Genomic DNA, 21,673 nt, shown 5'->3' on the forward strand with positions numbered 1-21,673 from the left:
TACATTCTAAAACGAGCGAAGTGGCAGTTAGGGAGTTATGACCGGTGCAACTGCTTTAACAGATTAACCGCCACCAACCGCCTAACTGCTCAAACAGTTTCAACTGCCGCTCAACTGCTCTGCAACCACCATCTCCGTAGATCTATAAATAGGGTCAAAATCTTTTTGTAAATATATACATACACACGTATTCATACTGGAGAGTATTGATTTTTGCATAGGTTTTTAGAGTTCCAACCATGTAAGGGAGTTCTATAGTTAGGAAGGGCCAGAGGAGGTGAGACTTTATCCTCCTCTGGCCGCGCACTTTACTGATTTTTAGATTCATTTACTGCTTTGCTCCTGCTTTGATTTACTGCCTTTCTTATGTAGAATTTTAATGTTTTATGTACTAAGTAATGAAATATCACGATTTGTCCGCTATCGCTTCTATCTAAGAGTCATATTTGCATTTAGACATTAGGATTAGAATCCTATTTCCCTGTGGAAGAACATAGAAGAATCGACTATTTTACACTAGTTTCGCGTCGTATTCATTAATAGATTCTAGGTAGTTCAATATAGCTAAGTACGTGGGAGCCTTGTCGACGTGTTTAGTTGCTATTCTGAATTCGATTCTGATTAAAATAGGTAACACAAGGGTAAAGCCACTAATGGGACAGAGATTGAAATAATTTACTAGGCATATGTGTGGATCTATTAGGCCACAAAACTTGTAGTGACAATAGATTTTCTTACGTATAATGTTCTAATTTTGGGCGTCATTGAAGTTTTGTTGTAAATCCCTTAAGGTCAAGTACCAGCGAAGTCGTTTTCTGTTTTAACAGTTTTTTTGCAATTACATTTACTTCTTCTACCGTTACGTCTTATAAGTATATGTTTCTCTAATTCACATTCCTCATTCGCTCACTTCATCCATGGGAATCTAGCCATATTTTAACATACAGATCAGACACAACATCTGAACGCCCCCACTGCTCAAACAGTTTCAACTGCCGCTCAACTGCTCTGCAACCACCATCTCCGTAGATCTATAAATAGGGTCAAAATCTTTTTGTAAATATATACATACACACGTATTCATACTGGAGAGTATTGATTTTTGCATAGGTTTTTAGAGTTCCAACCCTGTAAGGGAGTTCTATAGTTAGGAAGGGCCAGAGGAGGTGAGACTTTATCCTCCTCTGGCCGCGCACTTTACTGATTTTTAGATTCATTTACTGCTTTGCCTATTATCATACATTATAATTATAATCCTCGCCCCCGCTTACCTCCACTCACAATCTCTCTCGTTGCATCCATCACTCTCTCACCGCTCCACTGCATACACTCTGAATCACTATGCTTTACTTGTTTTCCTTTACTTTTTGCCTTAGCTAATCTTCGGCTCGCTCATAAGCGAGCTATCTTACCGTTTTTCCCTGTGCGTCACGAGTATTTCAATTCTTGATTTGAATTTTGCGGCTTAAAATCTCTGTATTTGACCTGAAAACTCACCAATTAAAGAGTATAAATAATTGTAATATAGTGTTATAGGGTCTACAACTTTATTTTCACCGTTTATATCGGAACATGTCTATAAATACACATTCCATCCACGAAATCCATAATAAATTCCCTACTTTAACTTTGAACATCATCAAATCGTAATGTATTAAGAGGTTACAAGAGTTTTAAGATAAATGTTATCGTGCAATAATGAATCGGGTCATAAGATAATAATTAAGGATTAATAAGGAGTTATATGGATGATTAATGGATGAAGATTAATGGAATTCCAAGAGGATATAAAAGGAAGAAGACTTGGAAAGAAGAAAGAAAAAACACAACAAGACAACACCAAAAATTCAATCATCTTATGTCTTTTTTACTTTATATTTTGTCTTGTTCTTTATTTCTTACATTGTGCTTATTTTTATCCTTTAACTCATGCAAATTTATATTGGTTGTGTTTCTTTGGCTTTTTTGTTTCCCAAACTTATTGTGTTGTTACTGTTCAGTGAAACTGTATCTTAGGGACTAGATTGTTTTTTTCATTTCCCTAAGTGAAATCTATCTAACACTACACTTTCATTATCCCAAATAAATCTTCAACTTGAGGAACCGAAGTCCATTGCTCTACGGAAGGGTTTTTCATATCTTCACCATTGTTCAATGAAAGCGACCTATCGGTGCAGCAACATCGAAAGAAGCCGGAGAAAATCACCGGTCGGCAGCCAAGCATATGGTTTTACTGGCAACGGGAGTTTATTTCGTATAATTTTGATTTCTTTTTAAATTTCTGGTAAAAAGATGGTGGAAAAGGAGAATAAAGGGTAAGAAGAAAATATTGAAAGGGGCACAGTAAAATAAAATTTGGAAAGAAGAAAAAAGGAAAAAAAAAGACGAAGAAGAAGAAGGTGGTCGATGAGAGTGCTGTAAAAAAAACCAAAAAAAACTTAGGGAAGAAGAAAATGAAGAAAAAGAAAAATAAAAAGGGAGAAGAAGATGAAAGCTGAAGGAGGGGAGCAGTGAGAGGGGAGAGGTTGCGGCATTGGCTGTAAAAGAAGAGTTTTATTTGTCAATTTTTTTTATAATCTATTAATGATAAAAATAACATATTATAATTAAAATAATATTATTATTAATAAAGAATTTAATTTAATATAATTATTACTTATAAAATTACTATCCATCAAAACTCCTCAAATCCCAATCAAACCTACTAACTCAAAGGAATGCATCTTCTCAAAATTACAAAAAAATTTAAAATTCAAACCGAAACCAAATAAAAATTTTCCAAACCAATGCCAAAGAAACGCACCCCTTATTTTTCTTTACTTTGTTTTGAATTCTGCCAAATTTTGCTATTTTTTCTTGCCTTATTTTATTTCATTCTTTGTTAAGACATTCATCATATTCGAAACTAGTTCGGAAGGTTTTTTTGAGTCAGTCGGGGGATCCACTTTCTTCAACTTCAGAGAGGCCTAACACACTGACCGTCTGAAAGCAGAATTTTGGATAGCGACAGGGTTCTAGCTGTGCAATAAATTTTTTTACTTTGTATTCGATTGTTGTAGTATAGAAAGTAAGATTGTCTCCGGAAGGATCAGTTGATTTATTTCTTCCACCTAGTTGGATCAATTAAAATAAGGGATTTTCTAATTTTTTATCTAATCCTAAGCTAAAATAAAATTAAAAGTAAAGTGAATCAAGAAAAGTAATGAAATCAAGAAAATTAAATAAATGAAATTTTTTGAATGTAAATAATAAAAACGCTTAGCCCAATGATTGATTTCAGAAGTCAACCTCGGGTTTTGATCATCGATTGCATATTTTTTTCTATTAAAAAATTTTGATAAATTGGTTATAAAAGTCAACACGCACCTTACTTCTGTAATCGCTAATTAAGGTACACCAATTAATTAATTTCTAATTGAAGAAATAAATCCGGGTACAACAATTTAAATTTTCCATTTGTATTAAACCTTGGAAAAGTCCAATTATGATTTTCCAACTCCTACGTAAGATTATAGGAATCATATCGTAAATTTCTAAAATGGTTCGTATTACTAGATCAAATAATCACACAATTACGAATGCAATTATTCAATGAATATGGATTACTAACTCAACCTAAAAATATATATCTACAATACTAGACCAAGAAAATAAATCTAGGCATGCTACATAAAAATTTTACGAATACCAACGAACAAAATAGAAATTATCAATTAAAGAGTCAATCTCGCAAAACTATGGAGTTCAAATCCTCAATCGATCATTGGACTAGATAAAAAATTTAGCTACTCATAAAGAAAAGCAAAGTAACAAAGAAAGGAAGATAGAATTGCATCTGGGTGAGTTTCTTTTCTGTCGGGATCCTGTCAGTTTGTTGTCTTCCTCTAGGAATTCAATGTCGCAATGCTGCCCTTTAGAATTTTTTCTCGTGCCTTTCTTCTCCACGTCTAGGTATGATTTTTACCATCATTTTCTTCTTGGGTATGTTTTTTTTATTATTATTATTATTTTGCACCGATCCAACCCACTTTTTTCTTGTTTTGCTTTACAGGTAAAGGAAGTTAGCTTGGTTGGCTAACTTCACCATATGTTTAGGGCCTTCTAGATATAGTGAATTTGATTATAGATGTCATATGGGTAAATTGGCCTTTTCTCCAGTAGAATGCATCATTAGATTTGAGTCTCCAAATTTTCAACTGAAATTCCAGAGAGCTCGGCTGCTTTTAGTCATAGGCATGGCTAAAAGCACATTTTGCTCTGTTTTCATATTTTGCCATCCATTGCATCATCTTCTGAAATATTACCTAAATAGCGAAAAAAAAATAGTTGAAATATATTCAAGGCATATATATATATATCAAAAGTGCTTGAAACATATAACCCATCAAATCTCCCTCATACTTAAGAAATGCTTGTCCCCAAGCATGTATCGTAAAATCACGTAACTCATGGGTTCATTCTTTCATAGACATCTTCAATAACAACAACTTCAGCAAATTAGGAGTATGCCAAGCAAGAGGAACAATTGCAATAAATATCATATACCTATGGTCATTTATCATTATTGCATTTCAATTGTCACATTGGCAAAATATGTCCCGCATGTATCATATTTTTATAATTTTTGTTCTCTGGTTGCGCGTGAAGTTCACGAAAGATAAAATTTCACATGGGCGGAGTGAGATTGTGCTAAAGAGGGCCAAAATTGCAAAAAAGTGACACTTGTGGGATATATTTTTCCAGAGTAATAATTAAAAGATAAAAATGATCATTGCTCAAAATTACACATATTTTTAGATTAAAAAGTACACGAGACTCGTATGATTAATCTGAAATGACCAAACGAACCAACTAATGATATTTTTTTGTCTATCGGAGGTTATTTAGGGCCCAAAAAACCTTAGATAATAATAAAAAAATGTATAGTTATTTTCAAAATCATAATTATATAAAACTCGAATGGTTAATCCGAAATGACAAAACAAACTAACCACTGATTTTTTTTTGTTCATCCGAAATCGTTTAGGGCCTTAAAAACTAAATACGCTAAACAAACGTAAAACCATTTTTAGATTTGGAATTAGAGAAATTTTGCACATTTCATCCGAAATAACCAAATGAACTAACTAGAGATATTATTTTGTCCATCCAAGATCATTTAGGGCCTTAAAAACCCTAAACGCAAGAAAATGTAAACTCATTTTTAGAATTTGAATTAAAAAAATTTGCACAATTTATCCGAAATAACCAAACAAAATATAAACCTATTTTTAGACTCGCAATTAGACAAAATTTGCACGGTTCATCCGAAACAACCAAACAAACCAACCAATAATATTTTATGGTTGATCTGAGGTCATTTTGGGCCTTGATAACTTATGCACTAAAAAAAAAAAAATCAATTTTAAACAAGAAATTTAATAAATTTCACACGGTTCATCGGAAACAAGCATAAAAACCAAGCAGTGAAATATTTCGTAAGTTTGAGGGTGTTTAGAGTCGAGAAAAGCCAAAATTCTAAAAATATGTAAACTAATATTTAGATTCGAAATTTGAAAATTATTACTTTTTCCTTTTTATTTATCACTATGGAAAAATATATTCCACATTTATTACTTTTTTGAAAATTTCATCCTTTAGCTACGCGTCTAATACAATCATCGTGATACGTGTCTTGCAGGTGTCGGTGCGAGTGGAATTGTGCCAGGAAGGAGAAAAATTGCAAAAAAGTGAAATCTGTAGGATATATTTTGCCAGAGTGACAATGAAAATATAAGAGTGATAATTGATCATAGGTATATATATATATATATGCTAATTGATCATATATATGTGTTCATTGAATGTACAAAAAATTATTTGAAATATTATTTATAAATTTCACACATTTTATCTCATTCATATTATTTACTTATATATTCAAATCTGGCTTGAGTCTTTTAGCAACTTTTCTTACTCATTTTCGAACATCCGATAAGTCAAATTCACAAGTGCCAGAGTATTGAACACCATGATTAAAAAAATAAATTGAATCAAATGTATTGATTGCTAAAAATCGCATGCATTTTATATTCATATCATATGCAATATTTGATTGATTTTGAGTGGATTTTATCTAATTTCTATGCGTATTGTTTATTTCCGACATGCAGGAGAGAAAAAGCAAAATTGGAGAAAAATAAAAGAAAAAATCAGCATTGGACAATTAAATTAGTCATGACCGACTAACCACACCCTCCTGACATAGGAATTTAATTAAAAGGCCAAAAAGCCCAGCTACAAAATAATTAGGGCAAAAAGTAAATAAAAACGGGTAGAGTCACATGCAAACGAAGGGGAGAACGACCAGAATCAGATATGCACAAGAGCAGGAGACTGAAAAATTCACAGATTGCACGGGAGCAAATCAACATAGATTTTTCCTTTCGACTATGACTTTATCTTTTCTTATTGTTATTTGCTATTTGATTATGGAGTAGATATTTGTAATGCCCCGATTTCGGAATGTATAAAATAATATTATTATAGCAAATAAATATTTGACAATAGTAATGGAATCAAGAAATTAATATTTTGGGATAAATTATATTCCAATTTTGTATATTAGTTATAATTAAAAAGACTGTTAATTGGATAAATATCGATAAAGATAAATATAAAATATAATATATATAATAATAATATAATAATAAAAGTAATGATGACGAAGATATAATAATAATAATAATAATAATAATAACAATAATAATAACGTTAATAATAATATAATTATATATATATATATATATATATAACAAACTTACCTGCGAAGGAAGACAGAAGACGAAACGCGAAGGAGAAGAAGAAAGGAGAAGAAAAAAAAAAAGAAAGAAAAAGATTTAGCCGTCCGATTCCAATTCCGACTTGGGTATGGTATTCCTTGCTATTCGTAGAGTCCGATTATAAATTTTAATACGAATTTTGATATTGGAGTATTAAATTAGAAATTCTTCAAAAATTCAAAATTGGCTATTTAGCTATTTAATCGATGAATTTCTTTAGCTAATAGCCTATTCGTAGCGCCGACGTTATATTTTGAGAATTTCGTACCAATCCAAGCCGAATAAAAAACGGCAGTATATTGCACCTGCCTGCTTGTTCATACCTTTGCGTATTTTTATTTAATAATCGGGCAATATAAATATTATGAGGTAGAAGGATTTTATAGCTAGAATATCATATTCTACTAAATATAAAAGTTTGGAGCCCGACGAGTTAATTATAGAAATTAGCTTTTGAATAAGCAGATAGCTCCTGAGAATAAGCATAAAGCTCATCTGATTTGAGTAAATAATGGGACAGGTGTACGTTGGAGGAGATTTGGGTGAAGTTATAAAATCCAGAAAGTATCGGTAGGAGGTAAGCAGTAGGGAATTAAATCTAATTTTAAGAAATTAGGTATGCATGTTGCATGTGATTTTGATTAATATGTTAACGTGATATTATGTGAATCATTTTGTTGCATGTATATATTTATATATATATGTGTGCGTATGCATGTGGGAGACTTCACGGTTTATGATATTTGATATACGTATTTGATCGCGTTGGTGAATTTATGAAAAGGAGGATAGGTGAGCTGTCTCACCAGCCCTTTTCGGTAAATTCACTTATTTGACATGTTGCACACATATTGCACGGTTTATCGGATGTGTTTTATGGATCTATCGTTTAGTCGCCGTGTGCGGTAGTGCTAGGCGAGGACATCATCTGGGGTTAGGATATTCGACCCCGATGTACCGTAACACTTTGGCGATAGTGGACGATAGTAGTCGGACAACTGGGTGACTTAGTCGCACGGTCATTCAGGGATTAGACCCATTGCAGTTGAGACGTATTTGGTCTAATCATTCGGGTTCGGTGTTGTTCCACTCATTGGAGTAGCTACTAGTGAGGTCTACCGGTAGTTTAGGATCAGATGCCAAACTCCAAACGCGATCCCGTTAGGGCGTGCGAGGAGGAGTAGAGTTTCCGGGTTTCCTTCGGGTGATTCCAGGTTGCACGGATTCTACTACGTTACACGGGGTAGGGCTAGACAGGAGGGTCCTATCTTCGCTATCACAGACTATGGGGTGTCTTGTGGTTAATGGCGACAACGTTCGACTATCCATGTATTGATTGCGGGAGTCGTATGGTGGGTATATGGGAGTGACCGGGTGACCGTTATATTATTATGGGTTTACCAGGTCTTTCCTTGAGCCGAGGATTTTCCGGCTATTTATTGATGATAGTCTAGTGAGCTGTTATTATGGAGCCGAGGTTATTCCGGCTGCTCACTTTGACATATGTATATGGGTATATGTGCATGAGTTGTCGATTTTGACATTATTGTTACATTATTTCAGTATGGGCATGGCATGGCATTTATTTTGCAAATGACGGAAATTAAACTCTATTTTCGAGCATGACATGGCATATTTTATGTTAGTTCTTAAAATGGATTTAATTCTAGACTGCTTTTAAGAAAAATATTTGATTCAGGTACGCATGGCACCTCCGGGACAGGGGACGTCTCGGGAGATAGAAAGACGGGCTGAATGAGTGAACTGCATCTGATGTATTATATGTAAATTCTAACTAGAGAAAAACCTCCCGTTTTGGGAGTATGTTTTTGTAAATATTTATAAACTTGTTTTTTTGAAATAATAAAATGCTTATATAATTAATTTTAGCCTTAACACTGTGTTATGGGGCCCGAAGTAGGAGGTGACGACCTCATGATGCAGTGTGGCGGTAGCATTTCCAGTATGAGCCAACTGGGGGTGTTACAAGTTGGTATCAGAGCCTAGGTTTGATAGATTTTGGCTCTTTGAATTAAAAAGGTTTTGAAAATAATAATGATATTGAATTGGTTTGGTGAGGTTTGGGTTTTGCGGGTGCATTCATGTCAATGTGATCTATCTTTTATTGTTATGCTTGGTTTAGCTGTGTGCCGAATTGATATTGAATCAGGAAAAATTGGGGGCAGTATGTCGAATTCTCGAGGTGGTGGTGTACGTAGGGCTATTCAAGGCCCAGAGTTTGACCCTTCGTCTGATGAGTCACAGTATCCTGTGCCAGCGCATGTACCAACAGAGGCACCTAGTCAGAATTTCTTTCGGCAGTTTATGGCCGCGATGATGCCTCAACAGAGGAGTTTCATTGATGCTGTGATGCGGCATAACCCACCAACATATTCTGGTTCAGTGGAGCCAGGAGTCCTTGAGTTTTGGGTTGAAAAGATGGAAAAGATATTTCGTGTTGTTCAGGTTCCGCCAGATCAACGAGTTAATATTGGAGCCTATTTCTTGGAAGGCCGAGCAAATCGGTGGTGGTTAGGTGAAGAAGCTGCAGGTGTAGACCAAGTGGATATGACTTGGGATGAATTTAAAGCAAAGTTAAAGGCTAGGTTTATACCGTCGCATATTCGAAAAGCGAAGAAGCAAGAATTGCTGGACTTAAAGCAGGGCTCGATGTCAGTTGAGGATTATTTTGTGAAGTTTAATGAGTTGGAGATGTATGTTCCTGACTACTTTTCCTGTGAGCGAGACAGAATTGACCATTTTGTAGACGGGTTGCAACACAGAATTCAAGAGGCTTTAGCGGTGTTGGATATCAGTTCATTGTATGAGGCTTACGAGCGTGCTGTCCGATTTTATCAGAAGCAGGAAGTCAGACAAAAGGAGAGTGAGAAGGAAATAGGTTATCAACATCAGGTTCGAGATAAGGGAAAAGCTAAAGTGGAGGATGAACCCAAGGGTAAAAAGAAATGGTGGCAAATGTTTAGGTCTGGGCCATCGTATAAGGGGATTTCGATTAATGAACCGAGTCAGGAGAGGTCTCAGCAATCGGGGGCTGTTTGTCGGCGTTGTGGAACAAGCCACCCAGGTACTCGTTGTGATAAAGTTCCATTGACATGTTTTAAATGTGGTGGTAGTGGTCACATTGCCAGGTTATGTCCAAGTGTGGTAACTGCAAGGGAGTTTCCAGAACCGAGGTTTAGGCCATGGCAGCCGCCGTCTTCGCAGTCACAAGGGAGAGGATTAGGATCATCTTGGCGAGGGGGACGAAGTCAGTCACGTTCGTCATCCAGGCAGCCAGGCAGAGGACCTGACCAGCGTGGTCGAATAAATGTTCTTACCCAAGCAGAAGCTGATTATCATCCAGGTGAGGTTTTAACGGGTAGATTTCTGGTTTGCGGTTTTCCTGCTCTTGTGTTATTCGATTCGGGTGCAACGTTCTCGTTCATATCTAAGCGTCTAGTTAGACGATTGGGTCTGAATTCATCAGTAGAAGTGGTAGTGGAAGTTTTACTTCCATCAGGAGAAGTGTTGGAATGCCGAGAGCTTTATATGCAGATTCCGGTTAGTATTGAAGGGGTTGATTTTGTTACTAACTTGTTGGGCATCAAGCTATCCGAGTTCGATGTAATATTGGGGATGGATTGGTTAGTGGCATATCAAGCTCAATTTGATTGTCGAAAAAGATCAATTTCGCTGGTTGGAGCGATGGGCGAACTGGTGAATTATGCGGGATCTGCCAGACAACCTTCTATGAAGGTAATTTCATCCCTATCATTTCAATCATTTATTCGTAAGGGGTTTCCAGTATATCTGTGTGAGGTAAGAGATTTGACGCAAGGGGAGCAGCGATTGCAAGATATTCCTGTAGTCCGAAATTTTCCTGATGTATTTCCTGATGACATTCCGGGTATGCCACCAGCTCGTGAGGTGGATTTTACTATTGATATTGTGCCGGGTGCTGAGCCAGTATCAAGGGCTCCATACCGGATGGCACCTTTAGAACTAGCCGAACTTAAATTGCAACTACAGGAATTGCTAGATAAGGGTTACATTCGGCCTAGTACATCGCCTTGGGGAGCTCCAGTTTTATTTGTGAAAAAGAAAGATGGAAGTTTGAGGTTGTGTATTGACTACCGTGGACTGAACAAAGTCACGGTGAAGAACAAATATCCTCTTCCGAGGATTGATGATCTATTTGATCAACTGAGAGGTGCAACTATATTCTCAAAGATTGACTTGAGATCTGGATATCATCAGCTAAGGATTGCAGAGCATGACATTCCGAAGACAGCTTTTCGGACTAGATACGGGCATTATGAATTCACGGTTATGTCCTTTGGGTTGACTAACGCCCCGGCTGCGTTTATGGAGTTGATGAATAGAATTTTTCAACCATACCTCGATCAGTTTGTGGTGGTATTTATTGACGATATCTTGGTCTATTCCCCAGATAAAAAGACGCATGCAAAACATTTGCATGTAATATTAAACATATTGCGTGCAAGAAAGTTATATGCCAAGTTATCCAAATGCGAGTTTTGGTTGAAGGAGGTTGCTTTCTTGGGGCATGTTGTTTCTGGAAAGGGTATCTCAGTAGATCCTTCTAAAGTGGCGGCAATCATGGATTGGCCAAGACCTACCAATCAATCAGAAGTAAGAAGCTTTTTGGGTTTGGCAGGATATTATCGGCGATTCGTTCTTGATTTTTCGAAGGTTGCAAAACCATTAACTAATTTGCTGAAAAAGGATGCAAAGATTAACTGGGATCACGAGTGTGAGTCATCCTTTTTAGAATTGAAACATCGATTAACTTCAGCGCCAATTTTGGCTTTACCAGTGGAAGGTGAGGATTTCGAAGTGTATAGTGATGCTTCGAAGCAGGGATTGGGATGTGTCTTAATGCAGAATCAAAGAGTTATTGCTTATGCATCACGACAACTAAAACCTCACGAAGAGAATTATCCGACACACGACTTGGAAATGGCAGCAGTTGTGTTTGCTTTGAAGATTTGGAGACACTATCTTTATGGAGCCCATTGCAGAATATTTACTGACCATCAAAGTTTGAAATATATCTTCACCCAAAAAGAATTGAATTTAAGACAAAGAAGATGGTTAGAATTGGTGAAGGATTATGATCTTGAAATTGTGTATCATGAAGGCAAAGCAAATGTTGTAGCCGATGCCTTAAGTCGAAAACCAAGGCATAACTTGGGCTTCATGTCGGTTGCTGATGAACTGTGCCAAGATTTAGCGCGGATGGAAATTGAGGTACTTGGACGGGGTATGACTCGGGGATATTTGCAAATGATACAAGTTGAGCCTGAAATTTATGATCGCATTAGAGCGGCTCAAATGGAAGATAATAAAATGGTTGAGCTTGCAGTGAAAGTTCAGTACGGTCAGACTCAAAATTTTAATATTGCTCCAGATGGGAGTCTTCGATTTCACGGGAGGTGGTGTATCCCAAAGGATCGAAATGATTTGAAAGAGCAGATTATGAGTGAGGCTCATAATACACCATACTCAGTGCATCCGGGGGGAAATAAAATGTATCATGACCTACGTCAACATTTTGGTGGAAGGGCATGAAGAAGGATGTAGCCAAATTTGTTGCACGATGTTTAAATTGTCAAAAGGTAAAAGCAGAACATCATAGACCAACGGGGTTGCTACAACCTTTAGAAGTTCCACTCTGGAAATGGGATTCTATCGCAATGGATTTTGTAACAGGACTTCCAAGGTCAAAGTCGGGAACAGATGCAATTTGGGTGATTATAGACAGATTGACCAAGTCAGCAGTGTTCATTCCAGTACGTATGACTTGGAGTATGCAGAAATTAGCCAAATTATATGTTCATTATGTGGTTAAACGACACGGTATTCCTGAGGTGATCATATCAGATCGTGATCCACGTTTTCAATCTCGATTTTGGCAAAAATTGCAGGAAGCCTTTGGTACTCAGTTGCATATGAGTACTGCATTCCATCCTATGACTGATGGTCAGTCAGAAAGAACTATCCGTATTCTGGAAGATATGCTAAGAGCTTGTGCTATGGAATTTCAAGGGAGTTGGGAAGACCACTTGGATTTAGTGGAATTTTCATATAATAATAGCCATCAAGCAAGTATCGGAATGGCTCCTTTTGAAGCTCTTTATGGTCGAAAATGCAGAACTCCTTTGAGTTGGGACGATATGAGTGATCGACTGATACTGGGTCCGGAAATGATTGAGGAATCGAAAAATAAGATTCGAATTATCAGAGAAAAGATGAAGGCAGCTCAAGATCGTCAAAAGAGTTATGCCGATAGAGCCCGACGTGAGGGTCAATTTCAAAGTGGAGATTTTGTCTTATTGAAAGTATCCCCAATGAAAGGTATTAGAAGGTTTGGGATTAAAGGAAAATTGAGTCCGCGTTATGTTGGACCTTATGAAATTGTCGATCGAGTTGGTGATTGGGCTTATCGGTTGGCACTTCCAAATTCTATGGAGCGTATCCATAATGTGTTTCATATATCTCAGCTTCGTAGGTATGTTGCAGATCCTTCTCATATTTTATCTCCAGATGAGATAGAGCTGAATGAAGATCTTTCGTATGAAGAAAAGCCTCTGTGGATCATGGACACAAAGGTCCGAACCATGAGGAATCGAGATATTCGTATGGTGAAAGTAATGTGGTCCAGACATGGAGTGGAAGAGGCCACGTGGGAAGTAGAACAAGAAATGTTCAAAGCATACCCACAATTGTTTAATTAAGTTGCCTTGTTATGTGTTTGAGTTTAGATTTCGGGGACGAAATCTTTTTAAGGGGGAGTGGATTGTAATGCCCCGATTTCGGAATGTATAAAATAATATTATTATAGCAAATAAATATTTGACAATAGTAATGGAATCAAGAAATTAATATTTTGGGATAAATTATATTCCAATTTTGTATATTAGTTATAATTAAAAAGACTGTTAATTGGATAAATATCGATAAAGATAAATATAAAATATAATATATATAATAATAATATAATAATAAAAGTAATGATGACGAAGATATAATAATAATAATAATAATAATAATAACAATAATAATAACGTTAATAATAATATAATTATATATATATATATATATAACAAACTTACCTGCGAAGGAAGACAGAAGACGAAACGCGAAGGAGAAGAAGAAAGGAGAAGAAAAAAAAAAAGAAAAAAAAGATTTAGCCGTCCGATTCCAATTCCGACTTGGGTATGGTATTCCTTGCTATTCGTAGAGTCCGATTATAAATTTTAATACGAATTTTGATATTGGAGTATTAAATTAGAAATTCTTCAAAAATTCAAAATTGGCTATTTAGCTATTTAATCGATGAATTTCTTTAGCTAATAGCCTATTCGTAGCGCCGACGTTATATTTTGAGAATTTCGTACCAATCCAAGCCGAATAAAAAACGGCAGTATATTGCACCTGCCTGCTTGTTCATACCTTTGCGTATTTTTATTTAATAATCGGGCAATATAAATATTATGAGGTAGAAGGATTTTATAGCTAGAATATCATATTCTACTAAATATAAAAGTTTGGAGCCCGACGAGTTAATTATAGAAATTAGCTTTTGAATAAGCAGATAGCTCCTGAGAATAAGCATAAAGCTCATCTGATTTGAGTAAATAATGGGACAGGTGTACGTTGGAGGAGATTTGGGTGAAGTTATAAAATCCAGAAAGTATCGGTAGGAGGTAAGCAGTAGGGAATTAAATCTAATTTTAAGAAATTAGGTATGCATGTTGCATGTGATTTTGATTAATATGTTAACGTGATATTATGTGAATCATTTTGTTGCATGTATATATTTATATATATATGTGTGCGTATGCATGTGGGAGACTTCACGGTTTATGATATTTGATATACGTATTTGATCGCGTTGGTGAATTTATGAAAAGGAGGATAGGTGAGCTGTCTCACCAGCCCTTTTCGGTAAATTCACTTATTTGACATGTTGCACACATATTGCACGGTTTATCGGATGTGTTTTATGGATCTATCGTTTAGTCGCCGTGTGCGGTAGTGCTAGGCGAGGACATCATCTGGGGTTAGGATATTCGACCCCGATGTACCGTAACACTTTGGCGATAGTGGACGATAGTAGTCGGACAACTGGGTGACTTAGTCGCACGGTCATTCAGGGATTAGACCCATTGCAGTTGAGACGTATTTGGTCTAATCATTCGGGTTCGGTGTTGTTCCACTCATTGGAGTAGCTACTAGTGAGGTCTACCGGTAGTTTAGGATCAGATGCCAAACTCCAAACGCGATCCCGTTAGGGCGTGCGAGGAGGAGTAGAGTTTCCGGGTTTCCTTCGGGTGATTCCAGGTTGCACGGATTCTACTACGTTACACGGGGTAGGGCTAGACAGGAGGGTCCTATCTTCGCTATCACAGACTATGGGGTGTCTTGTGGTTAATGGCGACAACGTTCGACTATCCATGTATTGATTGCGGGAGTCGTATGGTGGGTATATGGGAGTGACCGGGTGACCGTTATATTATTATGGGTTTACCAGGTCTTTCCTTGAGCCGAGGATTTTCCGGCTATTTATTGATGATAGTCTAGTGAGCTGTTATTATGGAGCCGAGGTTATTCCGGCTGCTCACTTTGACATATGTATATGGGTATATGTGCATGAGTTGTCGATTTTGACATTATTGTTACATTATTTCAGTATGGGCATGGCATGGCATTTATTTTGCAAATGACGGAAATTAAACTCTATTTTCGAGCATGACATGGCATATTTTATGTTAGTTCTTAAAATGGATTTAATTCTAGACTGCTTTTAAGAAAAATATTTGATTCAGGTACGCATGGCACCTCCGGGACAGGGGACGTCTCGGGAGATAGAAAGACGGGCTGAATGAGTGAACTGCATCTGATGTATTATATGTAAATTCTAACTAGAGAAAAACCTCCCGTTTTGGGAGTATGTTTTTGTAAATATTTATAAACTTGTTTTTTTGAAATAATAAAATGCTTATATAATTAATTTTAGCCTTAACACTGTGTTATGGGGCCCGAAGTAGGAGGTGACGACCTCATGATGCAGTGTGGCGGTAGCATTTCCAGTATGAGCCAACTGGGGGTGTTACAATATTTTTCTGGTTTAAGGGATGATAATGTTTTGGTTCTTATGTTTTGAAGATTCTTGACTTTCTTTATAAAAGTTGTTTTTAATTATCAATATTTTTTCTAATTTTGAAAATAACGTTTGTGATTGTTAGATTGATTGGATATTTTGGTACCAATAGTTAAATTAGTATGATAATCTAAAGTCAATTTAGGTAGAATATCCGTAATTGTATTCGCACTTGAATATGTGACAATCGGGTTGAATAGTTCCTTCCTGGGGGTTAAACAATCGAATCTAATTGCTACTCTTAGGTAGTAATTGTTTTGAATTGAGTTTTTCTAGATTAGAATGCAATTAGACAATATTTCTTATGGGTGCACCTAGGTTTATTAGCTTAATTAAAAGTAGTTAACGGTCGTACCTTAATTACCTACACTGTAAGGAAAAATTGGTTGTCAGAGCTTGTTGATAACTATAACCAATTTATTGATACTTTAATAAGAACTAACTTTATTGAATCTATGATAAAACACAAGTATCATAATTGTATCATCCCTTGAGTCATCCATCCACTTGATAGCTAGTTATCCGTTGATTTAATTGTATTGTTATTTTGTCTTCATTAGATAATAAAAGAAAATTCCCCTTTTTTATTTACCGAATTAGAACGCGAAAGAGTGAATCACACAATCCCTATGGAGACGATCCCTCCCATGTATTACATTAAATTGTGATAATAGAATATGTGAAATATTTGATTAACCGCGCGACTAATCATGTATATAAAATTAAAAATTAAATAAATGATTAGTACAATGTAAAAAGAAAAAAAGCAACAAAAATAATTAACTGCTGCATGCAAATCTTGATGCAATTGGTTATACCATCTTTCATAGATGATATCCCAATATTGTTAAAAATCTTTCAGTACGGTTTTTATTGTCATTTTTGCCCTATCCATTGCCTCATAAATGATAGGTAGTGTAGTTTTTTTTTTATCTTGATCAACTACTTTTAAAACTTTCACCAAGGGTTCCATAACCCCACAAAATCGGCATATACTCATTTCCAAAATCTTTTATTGAGAATCATGTCTGATATATCTCTAGCTTCATGTCTTCTCCTCAAGGTATTATTGTACTCAACCCATTTTCTAGAAGTACACATTCTTTTCAAATCAGTTGCATATTTTAGAAGACTTTCCATTGCAATAAACTCGGTTGCAAATCTTGTTATGCCTGGCCGCAACAGATCTTGGCCATTTGTATATATTTTCATCAAATTGACCACTTTATCACTGTTGTATATAAATCATGTAATTCTTCTTGCTTCTTTTATCGTATTCTTTACTGACAATATATCTTCGATGTCTTCTAATATCAAATCAATGCAATGCAATGCGCATAGAGAACAAAGAATGTGATTCCTTTTCCACATCAGTTTTTTTCCAGCAGTCTTCACACTTGCTTCACTATCAGTTACATTTTTTACAATATTATCAACTCCTACTACTGATTCCACAACCTTATCCATTAGGGTGTAGACAAAGTCTGCAATCTTTTCCTTATTCGTACAATCGCTCGGAATGGGTGGATTAATTCCTTCCCTTAGAACCGTACTTGAGAGTTTCTTACCTCATACGGCTCATCAATTCTTTGGGTATCCCGTTACCATATTTACCGAACGGGATTCCTCGCGGATCTATCTCATTTTTCGGGTTAACCAAAGAGGTTCATTACATGAGTTTGAAACTGAAATTTGGATTAATAATCTGTTTTATTTCGTTTTATCTTTTTTCCCACGTTAAAAAATGTCCTTCAAATATTCAATTCCAAGTTATTTCAATGCACATTTACAAAATATTTGTTGTTACATAGTTAACTAAATTAATTTATGTTTGTTAATTATATTTTAATTTAATAAATTTGACTTAAAACAAAATATATTATTACGAAATAAAGACAAAAATAAAAATGTCAATTAAAATAGAATAAAAGGAATATATTAAGATTAAATATCCATATCCACAAAACTAGTGGTGTATTTGGGCGGACCGCTAGTCCACAAACAAAAAAGGCCCATACAAGTAGATGAAGCCTACCCAATCCATTCATTCATTCGTGCTTCCCTTACTTTTACAGAAAGAAAGAACAAAGGATAAACAGAGGCAATCCATCATCATCAATCATGTACAAATAAAAATAAAGAAATACGCATTCAGTTCAGTTGATTTGCTGCTACCTTGGCCCAGAGAGCTCCATAGCTTCAACAACGTAAGCCGACTCCGATTCCTCCACCAAATTCGAATAATATCTCACAGAAGGACGATGATGATGAAAATGACGTATCGAAGACGACGACGACGATGACATGTTGTTGTAGGCTTGCGCCTGTGATTTCTCTCCCGACCCCTCTCCTTCTTCTAACATCCTCAACGCCTGCGACATCGTCGGCCGTCGCCATGGATTAAACTGCGTGCAAAGAAGAGCCACCTCAACCAATTCCTCCAACTCCGCCGCCTCGAATTCGTTCCTGAGATGTCTGTCCACCATCAAGCTCAGCTTCCCCTCCTCATGGAGTTTCCTCACCCAATCAAGGATCACTCCCTTCTTGTCTGTCACAGCCTTCTCTCCCGTGATCAGCTCAAGAAGCAGAATTCCGAACCCGAAAACATCCGTCTTCTCCGACGATTGGCCAGTCGACAAATACTCGGGAGCAATGTGGCCGACGGTGCCTCGCACAGCAGTAGTAACATGCGAATCCTCGCGATCCAGGAGCTTCGCCAGCCCGAAATCCCCGACCACTGCCTCAAAATCTTCGTCGAGTAGAATGTTAGCTGCTTTGACGTCCCGGTGGATTACTTTCGGGTCGCATTGCTCGTGCAGGTACACCAGTCCCCTCGCCGTGCCCAGCGCTATCCTTTTCCGTCTCGACCAGTCCAATACCGGCCTGCCATGTGTGTTTTCTGTAATAAAACCATGTATAGATAATTAATAAAATGTAGACATGTCTTGGCAAACAAGAGTTCCTAACCTTTAAGTCGAGATGCCACGCTCCCATTCGGCATATAAGGATACACTAGAAGGCGCTCGTTCTCTGTCGAACAAAATCCGCAAAGGCGGAGAATGTTTTTATGGACAGCCAAACTGATCAGCTCCACTTCAGTCCGGAACTGCGTTTCGCCCCCGGCAGCAGTATTGTAGTCTTTCAACCATTTGACAGCCACCACAGTCCCGTCATTCAACCGGCCCTTGTATACGACTCCATATCCTCCCTTTCCTAATATATTCCTCGAATCGAATTGTTCTGTTGCAGCTCTCAGTTCCCGGAATGAATACCTTTTCAAATGCCCCAGGTGAGCATCTTGATTATATTGATCTGCCAATGTTGTCGCAACTCAGAATAAGCATTGTAGTGTAATCGAGGAGACGAAATGTACATTTTTACCCACCGTTGATGTCGAAAAAAATTCGTTGGTTCTTTCTGTACCGCCACCAGAGAATAAAGCCGCATAGCATTATAACTGCTAAGAGGCAGCCGAAGCTAGCTCCAATGGCGATGCCAACATGATGTTTTGCTCCAGATTCTGATTTGAGTAGACACCAAAAAATTAAAACACAGTTAGAAAGGACAGATCTAACTAAAAGGCTGTCAAAACTCGGGTGGATTGGATGATTCATACCCTTCACAGCCTTGGGTGGGAAGGATAAAGGTTCAGGGTAGACATCAGAGCAATTGTTTTGTGGAGTTTGCTTGCAAAGCAAAGGATTTCCAACTATTCTGAAAGTGAGTTGCATCATTTCATTCGAGACTAAGTTAGTTAGTCCTTAAACGAAGACAACATTGCAGCGTAGTAACAGGACAACAACTAACTTGAATGTTCTTGCAGAGACTTTCGGAACAGATCCACTAAGGTTATTGAACGAGAGGTCCCTGCAAGCGTTGTTCGTATTAGATTATATGCAACGGTAGAGATCTTATAATGCATCCGAAAATCGCAAGGGACTTACACCAGTCTAAGGCTCTCGATTTCAGAAAGCGAGGCTGGAACGTTTCCTGTAAGGCTGTTGTTGTTAAGACGCCTGTCTTGATCAAGTACAGGTGAACAAGGGAGTCAATCTTGAGCGAGTTAAGCAAAACAACTACACAACTACTTAGAATGCCGTAGGCGGAATTCCCAAAAACTCACAGATAATTCAAGTTTGTAAGACTCCCTATAGAGTTGGGTATGTCACCAGAAAGCTTGTTGTTAGAGAGATCAAGTGTCCGAAGCTTTTCTAACTTCCCAATTGTTTCTGGAATCGATCCGCTGATATCATTGTTCTGCAGCAGCCTAAGAGACACACAAGAAACATGAACGAAAACCAATCCTAGCTATCAGATTAAGAGCTTGAAAAACATATAGATATGCCAAATCAAGAATTCAGAGAAGAAATCATTGGAACTGCTTACACAGACACACAAGAAACATGAAAGAAAACCAATCCTAGCTATCAGATTAAGAGCTTGAAAAATATACAGATGCCAAATCAAGAATTCAGAGCAGAAGTCATTGAAACAACTGCTTACACAGACTGCAAGCCAGTCAGGTTGCCGATTCCAGGCGACAAGGCTCCGGACAAGCTCAGCCCAGTTAGGCCTCTATAGCAATACAGCACAAATCAAAGTCGGATTCATGTAATTTAATAAAGGGTCTTTCGGCTGTGGTAAGGAACTTACAGGTTAGAAACATAGCCATCTGAGGAACAAGTAATCATCCTCCAACTACAAGGATCTACTGAATAAATATCCCAACTCTCCAGGGCATTATAGGGATCGGACAAGCTTTTCTTTATAGAAATCAATGCCACAACTGAAATGGCATGTATGAGATTATAAGTGGTCAAGCTGATAAACCAATAATCGTAACGGCAATTCCCCATTTGTGGGAAGGAAGAGATTCAAATGTTACGTTACCTTCGTAATTCACACCAGAAGGAGACAGAGTTGAATCACAGTCGTCGATTAATGCTGAAACGACAAGCCCCAAGCTCAGGAGGAGAAGATTCATTCGTCGTCCCATGGTTTGGCAAAACATTATCCCTCCAGCATTATCTTATTCTTCATCATCTCATCTGTCTACTACGCCATTCTCAAAAGTCCTCAAAACCCACCAACTCTAGACTCGCAGAAAAGGGGTTAAAACCCCACAAGATAAAAAAAAATAAACATACCCTCTTGTGCGATTATAGAAAGATCTTTAGTGCTGTTCCCAACAAAATTCTACTGCAAAGGGTATTTGGGTGAACTTATATGCAATTCCCACTACTATAATATAAATATAACCTCTCAGCATCATGACTAAATTATGGTGTCTGCTTAATCACACGTCACTCAAGCGATCTGCGCGAAGATACAGAACTCACTGCAACAAACGTCCAAACTCTATTGGCCAGTGGGCACAGTCTGGTCTGTACTATTATGAGAGTTGTTGAAATAAATACTAATAATAATGATAATAATAATAATAAAGTTTATGGGAACAGTTTGGTACGGTTTGACGAGCTACCATTACCAAGACAATATTTGATTTGGTGAAGAAGCCACTTTAAAATTGAAGCTCCAATGATTCAATACCGAAAGACATTTTCTTGGGCAAGTTGGACCAATTGTCTAGTGGAAGATTTACAGTAGACGTTTACTTGCTGCTAAATTTTAAATTGTATATGGGATGGGATGATGATCATGCTTT

The 21,673-nt window shown here is 37.0% G+C and overlaps 2 protein-coding genes across 2 annotated transcripts; one reads left to right on the top strand and one right to left on the bottom strand.

Moving 5' to 3' along the window:
* The first annotated feature begins 6,859 nt into the window (after positions 1-6,859).
* On the top strand, positions 6,860-9,781 carry LOC127263970 (uncharacterized). The gene is made up of 4 exons (XM_051293293.1): positions 6,860-6,907; positions 7,342-7,398; positions 8,992-9,720; positions 9,777-9,781. The coding sequence occupies exons 3-4, from the start codon at positions 9,009-9,011 to the stop codon at positions 9,779-9,781; spliced, it is 717 nt and encodes a 238-aa protein (XP_051149250.1). The 5' UTR covers positions 6,860-6,907; positions 7,342-7,398; positions 8,992-9,008.
* Positions 9,782-17,963: 8,182 nt separating this feature from the next.
* On the bottom strand, positions 17,964-21,630 carry LOC127263699 (protein NSP-INTERACTING KINASE 3-like). The gene is made up of 10 exons (XM_051292867.1): positions 20,899-21,630; positions 20,662-20,794; positions 20,512-20,583; positions 20,132-20,275; positions 19,953-20,024; positions 19,816-19,875; positions 19,625-19,722; positions 19,394-19,528; positions 18,976-19,320; positions 17,964-18,907 (listed from the first exon to the last, which is right to left on the bottom strand). The coding sequence occupies exons 1-10, from the start codon at positions 21,017-21,019 to the stop codon at positions 18,180-18,182; spliced, it is 1,908 nt and encodes a 635-aa protein (XP_051148824.1). The 5' UTR covers positions 21,020-21,630; the 3' UTR covers positions 17,964-18,179.
* Between the last annotated feature and the right edge of the window lie 43 nt (positions 21,631-21,673).

Source organism: Andrographis paniculata, unplaced genomic scaffold (genome assembly GCF_009805555.1).
Source record: "Andrographis paniculata isolate CXL003 unplaced genomic scaffold, ASM980555v1 Contig69END, whole genome shotgun sequence".
Classification (NCBI taxonomy): Eukaryota; Viridiplantae; Streptophyta; class Magnoliopsida; order Lamiales; family Acanthaceae; genus Andrographis; species Andrographis paniculata.

Bases quoted from the DNA above. Each gene is read 5' to 3' on its own strand.
- LOC127263970 (XM_051293293.1), top strand. From the start codon at position 9,009: ATGTCGAATTCTCGAGGTGGTGGTGTACGTAGGGCTATTCAAGGCCCA.
- LOC127263699 (XM_051292867.1), bottom strand. From the start codon at position 21,019: ATGTTTTGCCAAACCATGGGACGACGAATGAATCTTCTCCTCCTGAGC. The intron at 20,025-20,131 runs GTGAGTTTTTGG...TGATCAAGACAG, and splicing joins CTTACAAACTTGAATTATCT to GCGTCTTAACAACAACAGCC. The intron at 19,876-19,952 runs GTAAGTCCCTTG...CAACGCTTGCAG, and splicing joins ATCGAGAGCCTTAGACTGGT to GGACCTCTCGTTCAATAACC.